The following is a 12,195-nucleotide window of genomic DNA, read 5'->3' as shown; positions in this document are numbered from 1 at the left end:
AGCGAGGGGGGAGGATTCTTGTCAGACAGAGCCCTTAATTGTTGGGATCTGATGCTATCTCCAGGTAGGCAATGTAGGAACTGAGTTACATTGTAGCATACTCAGTCAAGGTCCAAAGGGAATTGAAGAAATGCTTAGTGTGGCGAGAAACCTAAGTAACTGCTCTCAGAAGTGACAGTCTCTGTAAGTATGAGTATTGTGAAAGTATAGGAAATTTTTTTTTCTTCTATGACATATTTTAGCTGAAGGGTGGAAAGTAAACCTACAGATTTATGAATGTGCCAATCAGAGAGGGTCTTAGGATATCAGTGAAATGGTGATTTATAGAGCAGCCTCTTTAAGGTAGAGTACCATGCGTGCTGTTTCCAGAGACGAGCTACGTAGTTTGGTCAGCTTGGCTGGACTTTTAAGCAGCATATGTGCTAATTGAGAGCAAAGTTCCAATTCATGTATCAAGTACCATGAAAGCTACCAGTTATGAACTAACTCTAGAACAAAATAAATTTGGTAATGTATTGAGGTTAAGACTTGAGAAAACTGCCAAGAAACTGATGGACTCAAAATGTATTCAGAAGTTAAATTTATGATATAACCCAATAGCAATAGAGACAAAAATAATCTCATTTTATATTTGTGTAATGAAACATTTGTAATCTACATAATACCGTTTACCGTTTTGTGCTTATATAGATACAGCTAACAGACCATTATTTAGAATCAAATTTTTGCTGGATTAAAGAATTGCAAGTAATAATATAATTTCCCTGAACACCTCATGAGTGACCTGCTTCACTTTGGCACCTTCAGACTAACACACTGAAAATGAGAAAATATTACCATGAGAAAGACACATCGTTTTCTTTGCATGGGTATGTGACTAAGGCAGAAATGCAATATTTGAAATATTTTGTTAAAAGTGAAAAAAGCCAGGAAAATACAGCTTTGTCTTTTGTCAACATAAATAGCCTTTTATATTTATATTTATATCCTACTTATAAATATACAAACAGTAATTAAGAGCATAGTCCCTGAAGGCAAATATTTTATACTCCCACCAATGATGACATTATATTCACATTTACCTGATTATATAATGTATGCTAAAATTTTATAATTTATGGAACTATGTATTAGCCAGAACATTGCATAGTACACATCACTTTATATAGAAAGTGTTTACTATTTTTACAGTTTCACTACTATTTTTCTCATTAGCTTACATATACACATATACATATATGTTTTATATGGCTTTGTATTTGTGTATGTGAATATATCAAAATTTCACTCCTAGTAAATGCGTCCCTGCAGAGGAGATTTATTTTACTGTGTTATAAAGTGGTCATTTAAATTCACCATTTGCACTTTTCAATTAAGAAGTAATTGCTGAGTATATTCTATATTTTAAATTCTGTATTGAGACTAGGAATAAACAAGTTCTGGTCTCCCCCTAAAGAAACCTATATTTTATTGCAGAGCAAGACAGAATGATGCCTATACCTATCAAAATTCTCCTATATTTGCCTTGTATTGTAGGTATTTTTACTTTTTCTCTCCCAAAGGATACTAAGGGCCTGCACAAGCACAGGTGCAGCAGTATGAGGTTAAGTTACCAAACAGTAACTGTCACAGTATTTCATGCTTAGCTACTGAGCTCCAACATCTAATGCACAGATACATGTCACCTGGGATGACAGCCATCCACTCCTTCGGATGTATATCTGGGCCAAAGAGTCGACCAATTAATGTTTCCTTTATTAGTTTGCATATAACTAGAATCAACCCTTAGTAGGGAACAGAAATTGAATGATTCTCCATTTTATGGCAATTTTATAACAATTTCACACAATGAAAATACAATCATAAATATTACCTATCCACCAATGAGTCAGTGCCACATTCAAAGAAATACTCCTGTAATCAAAATCATTACTAGCAATGCCTATTTTTAACTGTATTTCCCAAACATAGATCTAACCCACAGTTCCAGGCACTAAGGGTGCTGTATTTTAATAATTCACTTTCCTTTTTTGGCTTATTCTCCCTCCAACACACCAAAATTCTTCCTAACTTGAAACTATATGAACTGTTCTTCTCCAGTGATCTACTGTACATTATATATTTATTATTTATTCTGTGAAGTAACTTGGAATAAACCAGCGTTCATCAGGACAGGATAGATGCTAAACAGCTTATTGAGAAGCAACCCAATGTTCCCGTAACTTACCCAATTCTCTTGGAAATCAAATGTAGTCATTTGATAACCAAGGAAGATTTTCCCCATAAAACTCATTTAATGATTCCAGGAATATTCATTTGTCAGTGACGGCTTTCAATTGTTATGTTCATTCATTTACTAGTAATGTGTTTGATGATAATCTAATCAGTTATAACATCAGGTCCTTTGGCTCAAAATATCTCCTGCTCTTTAATGTGGTTCTGCATCATAAATATGAGTAACCCCTTAGGGTTCAATTAGGAGTCATAGCCAGGGGGCCAGTGCTGTGGTGTAGGAGGTTAAGTCTCCACCTGCGGTGCTGGCATCTCATATGGGCACCAGTTAGTTTCCTGGCTGCTCCTCTTCTTTTTTTTTTTTTTTAAGATATTTATTTATTTGAAAGTCAGAGTTCACAGAGAGAGAAGGAGAGGCAGCAAGAGAAAGATCTTCCATCTGCTTGTTCCCTCCCCAATTGGCTGCAACGGCCAGAGCTTCGCCAATCCAGAGCCAGGAGCCAAGAGTTTCTTCCGGGTCTCCCACGCGGGTACAGGGTCCCAAGGACTTGGGCCATCTTCTATTGCTTTCCCAAGACATAGAAAAGAGCTGGATTGGAAGTGGAGCAGCCAGGACTCGAACCTGCGCCCATATGGGATGCTGGCACGGCAGGTGGTGGCTTTACATGCTATGCCATAGTGCCAGCCCCCATGCTCCTCTTCTGATCTAGCTCTCTGCTAATGGCCTGGAAGAGCAGTGGAGGATCGCCCAAGTGCTTGGGCCCCTGTACCTATATGGGAGACCCAGATGAAGCTTCTGACTTCAGCCTGGCCCAGCCTTAGCCATTGTGAACTTATGGAGAATGAACCAGTAGATAAAAGATCTCTCCCTTGCTATGTAACTCTGCCTCTTAAATAAATAAATAAACCAACCTTTAAAAAGAGCCATAGCTAAGGTATGTAATACTCTATAAAAATCAGATGTTCATGTTACTTTCATATTATCTATGTAGTCTCTGTAAATCTTGAGGAATTCACATGCAAACTTAAGTCTCCATCTAGGAGTTAAGTTCTCTGTTGAATCTATTAATTGAAAACTGTAGATCCAAAGTTACATAGGTCATATTTGGTAACAACTATTTTTGTACTCACCACAGTATTCACAATATGACTTTGAACATCACTTGTTCTATAGTTATTGTTGGAATGACAAAAAAGCTGTAATTCACTCACCTAATATCTTCCTTCATACGCCAAACACTGTTTATTAGTTAAAAGAAACATGAGATTTATGTAGGATTTTCCATAATTAGCTTATATAAACTCCACAATAATTTTTGAAATGGATGATCTTATCACTATTTTATAGATGAGAAAATCAATTTTCAGAGAGATTAAGGATTTTTCATAGATAAACAGCTAATATTTGGTATAGGTGAGATACAAAACTAAACTATAATTTCTAAACTCATTCCAACTTCACAAAAGATACCAATATGGCTAAAAATAATTCAGCGTGCCTATAAGAAACAGACTCACCCATGCACTCAAAAGATGAGCTCAGACTCAGGAAATGTAGCAAAAGCTAGACTTTATCCATGATCTTGCAAGACTGGGTGCCTAGTGGGCCAGCACACCTGGGGTAGTTTACAGCAAACTATTTATTTCCTAGCACACAGATCCCACCTCCAGTTTCTCATTGGCTGAGTACTACTGGGTTACAATCTTCACAGCATTTGTTTCAGCTGTTTTTGGCCACAACCATCCTGTTTGCCTAAGAACTTCCAGGTGCACGTAACCTAGCTGCTATTCTAGGTAGTTGTCTTCTCACAACTAAACACCTTACTTTGAAAAAGAACCAAATGTTTACTTCTTATATACCAAAGATAATAAAAAAAAAAAAAGAATAAAACGTAATCCAAAGTACAGGTATTGAGTCAAGGAAGGTATTTCACTTTTGCACAATAGAAAAAACAATAGAACATTTGAAGAAGCAATATAAGACAAATCAAAATCAGTGTATTGGTGCTTGGTAGGTTGAGATTATGCTTCACACATGTGAGAAATTCCAACATAATTTAAACAAGCTTATTCTCTCGCTTCACACTGAGAGGTTCCAAGATGCCTCTCCATTGTTGCCCTTAGGTTATAGCTTTCAGTACCATGGTCTCAAATTCCCACTGAAACTTCAGCTATGGCCATCACCTTCCATGCATCAGGGAGGAAGTGGAAGGAAAGTATAAACTTATTTTATTAAGATTTATTTATTTACTTGAAACAGAATTACAGAGATGGGGAGAAATAGAAAAGTCTTCTCTCCACTGGTTCACCCTCCAGATGGCCACAACACTTGAGGCTGAGCCAGTCTAAATCCATGTGTCAGGATCCAGAAGCTTCTTGCAGGTCTCCCATGTGAGTGCAGGGGCCCAAGGATTCTGGCCATCTTCACTGTTTTTCCAGGCACATTAGCAGGGAAACTGGATTGGAAGTGTGGCAGCCGAGACTTGAATTGGTGCCAATATGGGATGCGGGCACTGCAGGCATTGCTTAACTTACTACGCCACAATGCTGGCCCAATTTATTTTTAATGCCATTTCCTGGACACTGTACTTCCTTGCTTCCCATTGCCTTAATCCTGCCACATATCCACATCTGTCTATAGGATAAGCTGGCAAATGTATCATTTATTCTGGGCAAGAAGGGTGCTCAGTATAGGAGTTCAAACATCACTTGGTATGCCTGTATGCCACATTGAAGTGCCTGAGTTTGTGTCCCAGCTCCACTCCTGAGTCCAGCTTCCTGCTAATGTGCACTCTTGGAGGCAGCAGGTGATGGCTCACATAGTTTGGTTTCTGCCACCCACATGGGAGAATTTCCAGATACTGTCATTGGCCTCTGTGGACATTTGGGGAGTGAGACAGCAGATGGGAGTGTGCTCACTCTCTCACTTACTCTCTCCCCTCTCTCTCTCTCTCCCTCTCAAATAAATATTTTTTAAAGAAATGTGGCCTTTATTCTCAACAGCAAAAGTATCAGTTAAAAACTGGAAAGTAATTTGCAGAAGAGAATAGGTGTTAAAGGACAATCAGAGTTGCTGTTTCAATATCAAACCCAAACTCATTATCATTCTCCATGGCCAGGTTTTCCTCTTCTCACTACTAATAGTGTAACTCTTTTTTGCTTCACTAACACTCAAAAGTGTTTGCTTTTAAGTGAATTTAGGGAAATAACACAGGAAAATATGAGGTTATATAATCAAGCACGCCTAGAATTGCAGCATAGTCTTCTACTTGGAATTTTTTTTTTTTTTTTTTTTTTTTTGACAGGCAGAGTGGACAGTGAGAGAGAGACAGAGAGAGAAAGGTCTTCCTTTTGCCGTTGGTTCACCCTCCAATGGCCGCCGCTGCAGCCGGCGCACCGCGCTGATCCGATGGCAGGAGCCAGGATCCAGGTGCTTTTCCTGGTCTCCCATGGGGTGCAGGGCCCAAGCACCTGGGCCATCCTCCACTGCACTCCCTGGCCATAGCAGAGAGCTGGCCTGGAAGAGGGGCAACCGGGACAGAATCCGGCGCCCCAACCGGGACTAGAACCCGGTGTGCCGGCGCCGCAAGGTGGAGGATTAGCCTATTGAGCCACGGCGCCGGCCCTCTACTTGGAATTTTTTAATTGGTTGGAAGTTTTCTAAATCCTTTGTTATTTGGCTTCCTATTTTTTAAAATAGGAAATATAATGCATTTGCCTTTGAGATTTACAAACACTACATGTAATAATTTAGGTATTTAGTGTGCTGTCTGGGTCACAGTAAGTATTCTATAAATGTTAGCTTGTTATTATCCTCTTCTTCATTTTGGCTTTTCCTTTCTGTTCATGATTCTTACCAAGTCAGTTGTCACTTCTTTCAAAGATAACCTAGAGGAATACTCACATCTTGTCCTTCTCCATGCCCTGTGGTCAGCTTATTTCATTAGTACACACATGGCTCTGACAGCAGCCCCTAAACTGACTCCCATGCTTTCCTTCCTTCTCCCCTGAAAGCCACTCAACCCAGCATGCCAGAAATTCCTTCCAAAAAGGAACTGTGATGACAGAAATTTGCCATTGATACAAAAAGTCCATAGCATCTATATGAAATATGATAGATGAGAATATAGCACGACATTCTACAGGATGGAATTAGGTCCTTTTATCCCCATTGTCCCCTGACATACCAATACCTTTGAGCTTGGTGTTCATATGACCCACATACCAGGTCTATAACAGCCTCAATTTCAGTTTTGTAACCTATCACCCTACATGTCTTCTTCTTTAACAATCCCTGAATGAGTTTACCCTGTAGCAACACTTATAAGCATATTTTAACTGATTGCCCACCCCAAATTTCCCACCATCAAAATCTAATTTCTGGGGTTGGCATTGTGGTGCAGCAAGCTAACAGCCACCTCTGAAGACAGGATCCCGTATCAGAGCACTGGTTCAAGTCCCAGCTACTCCACTTCTGATCCAGTCCCCTGCTAATGTGCCTGGGAAAGCAGTAGAAGATGGCCCAAATACTTGGGTCCCTACCACCTACATGGAGACCCAAATGGAGCACGAGGATTCTCACTTCTGTTTCACCAGCCCAAGCCTTTTCAATAATTTGTGGAGTGAACTACAGGATGGAAGAACTCTCTTTCCATCTCTCTTTCTCCCCCTTTCTCCATCTCTCTTTTTACATCTCTCTCACTATTCTCTTCAAATAAGTAAATAATTTTTTAGCGGCCAGCACTGCGGCTCATTTGACTAATCCTCCGCCTGCGGCGCCAGCACCCTGGGTTCTAGTCCCGGTCGGGGCACTGGATTCTGTCCCGGTTGTTCCTCTTCCATTCCAGCTCTCTGCTGTGGCCCGAGAGTGCAGTGGAGGATGGCCCAAGTGCTTGGGACCTGCAACTGCATGGGAGACCAGGAGAAAGCACCTGGCTCCTGGCTTCGAATCGGCACAGCACGCAGCCATAGCAGCCATTTGGGGGGTGAGCCAACGGACAGGAAGACCTGTCTCTCTCACTGTCTAACTCTGCCTATAAAAAATAAATTTTTTTGACAGGCACAGTGGACAGTGAGAGAGAGAGAGATGGATAGAAAGGTCTTCCTTTGCCGTTGGTTCACCCTCCAATGGCCGCCGCAGCCGGCGCACTGCGGCCGCTGCACCACGCTGATCTGAAGGCAGGAGCCAGGTGTTTCTCCTGGTCTCCCATGGGGTGCAGGGCCCAAGCACTTGGGCCATCCTCCACTGCACTCCCGGGCCACAGCAGAGAGCTGGCCTGGAAGAGGGGCAACTGGGACAGAATCTGGCACCCTGACCAGGACTAGAACCCAGTGTGCCGGCGCCACAAGGCGGAGGATTAGCCTATTGAGCTGCGGCACTGGCCAAAAAAATAAAATTTTAAAAATCTGATTTCAGAAGCATATATAGCAAAATATTACTAATAATGGAATAAATAAGAAGGTTAACAGTTTCACTATATTTCCTGATTTTCTATGTTTTTGAAATTTTACTAATAAATGTTAAAAATGTTTTTAATTAGAAACCTAATCTGTTCCTCAGGAATAAAACAATCTTTCATGCTGGAAATCCTTCTTTGATTTTTTTCCCACATGGAAAATGGAATGTGTAGCTTCCACGTCACCTCCTAATTTTTGGCTTGCATTTTAGTGAAATGTTGTACATACAGTGATTTCTGCTTGCCGGGTTATAAGCACCATGTGGGCTTAGCAAATGTCTCAGTAATAAACCCTAATAAATTACATATATAATTGAAGTAAAAGGAGATATATCAGGGCAGGCATTTAACCTAGTAGTTAAGATGCCAGTGTCCCATATGGGAGTATCAAGCTTCAGTACCCAACCACAGCTCCTGATTCCAACTTCCTACTAATGCAAACCCAGGGAGGTGGCACTGATGGCTCAAGTAATTGAGTTCCTGTCACCCACATGGGAGACCTGAATTGATTTCCTGGTTCCTGGCTTTCACCCAAGTTGAAGATTGGGATATTATTGCAGACATTCGGAGAGAGTAAGCTCTGTCTTTCTTACATTCTTCCATGATCTCTATCTCTCAAATATATGCATATGTGTGTGTATATATATATATATATATTTATATATTATATATATAAATGCAAAGACTACCTACCTAGCACATGTTGTATGAATGTGTAATTCACATCATAAATGAAGATAAATAAAAATATTGATAAATAGCAAAAGCAAAAATAAAACACCATAGGAAATATTTTTCAACATTAGAAAGCTAAAACTTCTGATAAAATCTTGACAATTTTCTAGAAACTGAAAAGTCTTGGCATGTAGATCATTTCCAATCAGATTATATTTTTTTAAATGTATTTGAAAGTCAGAGTCACAGAAAGGCAGAGGCAGAGGCATAAAGAGAAAGAGAGATCTTCCTTCCGTTGGTTCACTCCCCAAATGGCTGCCATGGCCGCTGCTGCGCCAATCTGAAGCCAGGAGCCAGGTGTTTCCTCCTGGTCTCCCATGCGGGTGCAGGGGTGCAAGTACTTGGGCCATCCTCCGCTGCCCTCCTGGCCCACAGCAGAGAGTTGGACTGGAAGAGGAGCACCTGAGACTAGAACCCGACACTCATATGGGATGCTGGTGCTACAGGCAGAGAATTAACCAAGTGAACCACGGCACTGGCCCCTCAGATTACATTTTATACCCAGAAAGTATATATTGAGACTTCAATCTCAGTTTGAAGCCAAGTGGAGTCAACAGTGATTTATCCCCAGACTCCATAGACATTCAGATTTTATGTTTGACCTTGCCTGTCATGGGACTCTGAGTCATAAGAAGAGAACTTAAGGTCATAAAGTTTGACAAATTGAGCAAAATAAAAAGTATTTACTGGAGCTATGGAAATTGGCTGAAGGGAAGCAACATGGCTATGTGGGAAAAGAAATTTTTAGATGAAATACTATATAGGCCAGCGCCGCGGCTCAATAGGCTAATCCTCCGCCTTGCGGTGCCGGCACACCGGGTTCTAGTCCCAGTCAGGGTGCCGGATTCTGTCCTGGTTGCCTTTCTTTCAGGCCAGCTCTCTGCTGTCGCCCGGGAGTGCAGTGGAGGATGGCCCAAGTGCTTGGGCCCTGCACCCCATGGGAGACCAGGAGAAGCACCTGGCTCCTGCCATCGGATCAGCACGGTGTGCCGGCCGCAGCACGCTGGCCGCGGCGGCCATTGGAGGGTGAATCAACGGCAAAGGAAGACTTTCTATCCATCTCTCTCTCTCTCACTGTCCATTCTGCCTGTCAAAAAAATAAAAAAAAAGAAAAGAAAAAGAAATACTATGTAAAAATACAGTTGATTCCATAAATAAAGGTATCACTGAGATGAGATCTGAATCGTGAATTAAAAGCATCTTTATAGTTTTGTGTGTGTGTGTGCATAAATAGTATCCCCAAGTTAGTTCTAGAAAATAATTGCAAAGTCAGGATTTAGTATTCCTGAATGAGTGATTTTGACTCTTTCAGTTAGTCCTAGGTTAGCAAGACTGTGTCAGCGTGTGTCTGAATTCATGCAAGGATTTATGGACTAGTGTTCATAAAGGCCAGAAACAGAAACTACACTGTGCAGCTGAACTGTACTGATTTCTAGATGCCTCATACATTATATGTTATCATTCCTGATAGATTTCTTAGCACGGTGAAGCATGGCACTCTTCACAGTTTACTGAAAAATAGCAATATGAGTAGTCCAAATTTTCATGGCCAATTCATCTCTGCAGGAGAAATTATTATTGATTTGGGCTTGCAGGGGAAAATGTCAGGAAGTTTATCCCTGGGCCACTAGGATGGAGGTTAGTGCTAAGAGAACACGAAGAGAAACAGAAGCTCTGCCTATATTCCTAATTGAAAGGCAGGAAGGAGCAGGGTGACTTTTCCTCGATTTATATGCCAGTAAAAACTTGTTTACAAACTCTATGAAAGAGTCAGAGGGCTCTTTTGACGTAGGTGCACAGGTTTGTTTATCCTATTCAAAGTAAGAATTGATACTCAAATAAGGTTTTCACAAAACGTTCTCCCAGATTTGTGGAACCTTGCCTAGAAATCACTGCTTTGTGCCTGGTTTTATTTTACAAGGTTCATGTGATGCCTCAAGAAGTGAAATAAGGCACATCGTTAGCTATTGTTAGCCATTACGCAGAGGGAGGAGCCCCCCCCCTCCCAACTTCCACAGTCCTGTGTAGTTACCATCTGACGCCAAATTCAGAAACATGCATTAGTGTTTCATTGCTCCCCTATGAATTTTTAGAGTAGCTTCAGAAAGACTATGATCATCTTTGAAGAGCCATCTGAGGTATTCCTAACTACCTTTAAAGTTGCAAACTAAAATTAGGACAGGGCTCACTGAAGCAGGTTTTACACCATGCCTAAGAAATGGTCTGCTGAGAAATGGTGACAGACAATTTCAATGAGAGTTTGGATGGCTTTACTAGAGATCCCAGTAAAGGTCAAGTTAGAAGATCAAAGAATAGGTGGGAGAACGGGGCAAGAGAAAAGGGAGGCAACAAACCTACGATAGAAAAGAGACCTGAAAGGAAGTGTAGTGACCAGCAAACACAAAATGCCACATGGACAGCATGATTCAGGCAGAGACCTCTCCTATAATTAAGCACATTTGTCAAAGTGCAATGCCTTCCTCATTTGTACCATAAGTACCAGGGGGCAGTATTTGAAGGTGGGGAGTACAGCACCAATAAGAGGGGTGGATTATAAACTTAGGCTTGGAATGGAGACAGATTTTTATTTCTCTATTTATTTTGTGAAATTGAGCAACTTTCTGAAACTCTGGAGCTTGAATTTACTGGACACTAATGTGTTAAAAATTACCACCCCTCCATCATGGGACAATTCTATTAAGTAATATATTAATATACTAGGGTCATATTATATATTAATATTATATAATATAGTAAGTATTATATTAAGAGTTATTATGGGACCTATGCTACTCTAAAGGCTTATATTCATCAAATGCATTTCACACTGCAAAAAAAGGAGGTAAATACCATTATTAGCCTTCCCTTTATATTTGAGAACAATCTGATAAGTTGACAATCAAATTGAAAAGTTCTTAATCACAGTACCTCACACTCAAGTGGAACTCAAGAAACAAGAACAATTAGCAGCCAGTACCGCGGCTCACTAGGCTAATCCTCGGCATCAAGGGTGATGGCAGCTGAGGTAGGGGCTGTGGTGGGCCAACCCCCCAGGGCTGGGGAGGGGGCGGTGTGCCTACGAGCCAGATGCTTTTTAGCAGGTCAAAGGCTGTTGGGGGACCCCAGGCCACCTTGGACGGTGAAGAGAATGAGGGCAAAGGGGGTGGCCAAGGACCTCTCGGTGGTGCCAGGTTCCCCCTGGGTGCAACGGGAGTGCTGGAGGCGCGAGGCATGGTGAAAGCAAGCTCCTTGGTCCCTGGTCGCCGCCTCTGTCTCTCCTCCCCTGGGGTCTGCTCAGCATCGTTGATCCAGGAGGGTGTCATCCTCCGCCTCTCAGGGCCCACAGGCTTGGTCCCTGGCACAGAGGAGAGGAGCACAGGAAACAGCTGAGTGACAGCAGGGATGGGGAAGGGGAATGCAGGGGACAGGAAACGGGCTCACCTTGCAAGGGTGGCTGGCAGCCCCGGAGCACCAGGGCAAGGTCAGGCACACAGCCATGGCAGGCCTGGAGGGTGCCCACAATGGCATCCCTGGCTTCTTGCACCAGGTTCCTCCTGGGGAAAGCGTGCGGTAGAATCAGCTGGCACTGTAACTCTCCTAGAAGCTGCCCCAAGCCAGGGAGCTCTGGGGAACTGGGCGGGCCTGGGCCAGAGCCTCCAGGCACCTGGTTCTCCTTGTCCTTTGACTGTGGGGCTGATTCTTGGACCCTGCCTGGGCTTGGGGAGGGTTTGGAAGGGAGTGGCGGGGTGCCTGGCTCCAGGGATCCACTTTT

At 42.2% G+C, this 12,195-nt stretch overlaps 2 protein-coding genes across 3 annotated transcripts in view; both read right to left on the bottom strand.

Moving 5' to 3' along the window:
* CD36 (CD36 molecule (CD36 blood group)) overlaps nt 1-12,195 on the bottom strand; it is a 206,392-nt gene that overhangs the window by 134,265 nt on the left and 59,932 nt on the right. The gene's annotated exons all lie outside the window — the stretch shown is intronic.
* Nucleotides 11,372-12,195, bottom strand: part of LOC138848883 (proline-rich protein 19-like) — a 2,668-nt gene continuing 1,844 nt past the window's right edge. Inside the window, exons 2-3 of the mRNA XM_070069888.1 lie at nt 11,865-12,190; nt 11,372-11,778 (exon numbers count right to left, since the gene is read on the bottom strand). Coding sequence (XP_069925989.1) covers nt 11,387-11,778; nt 11,865-12,190 — 718 coding nt within the window. The 3' untranslated portion in view covers nt 11,372-11,386. The remainder of the gene's footprint in view (nt 11,779-11,864; nt 12,191-12,195) is intronic.

Source organism: Oryctolagus cuniculus, chromosome 3, assembly GCF_964237555.1.
Source record: "Oryctolagus cuniculus chromosome 3, mOryCun1.1, whole genome shotgun sequence".
Taxonomy (NCBI): domain Eukaryota; kingdom Metazoa; phylum Chordata; class Mammalia; order Lagomorpha; family Leporidae; genus Oryctolagus; species Oryctolagus cuniculus.
This window is presented reverse-complemented; position numbering and strand designations above follow the sequence as displayed.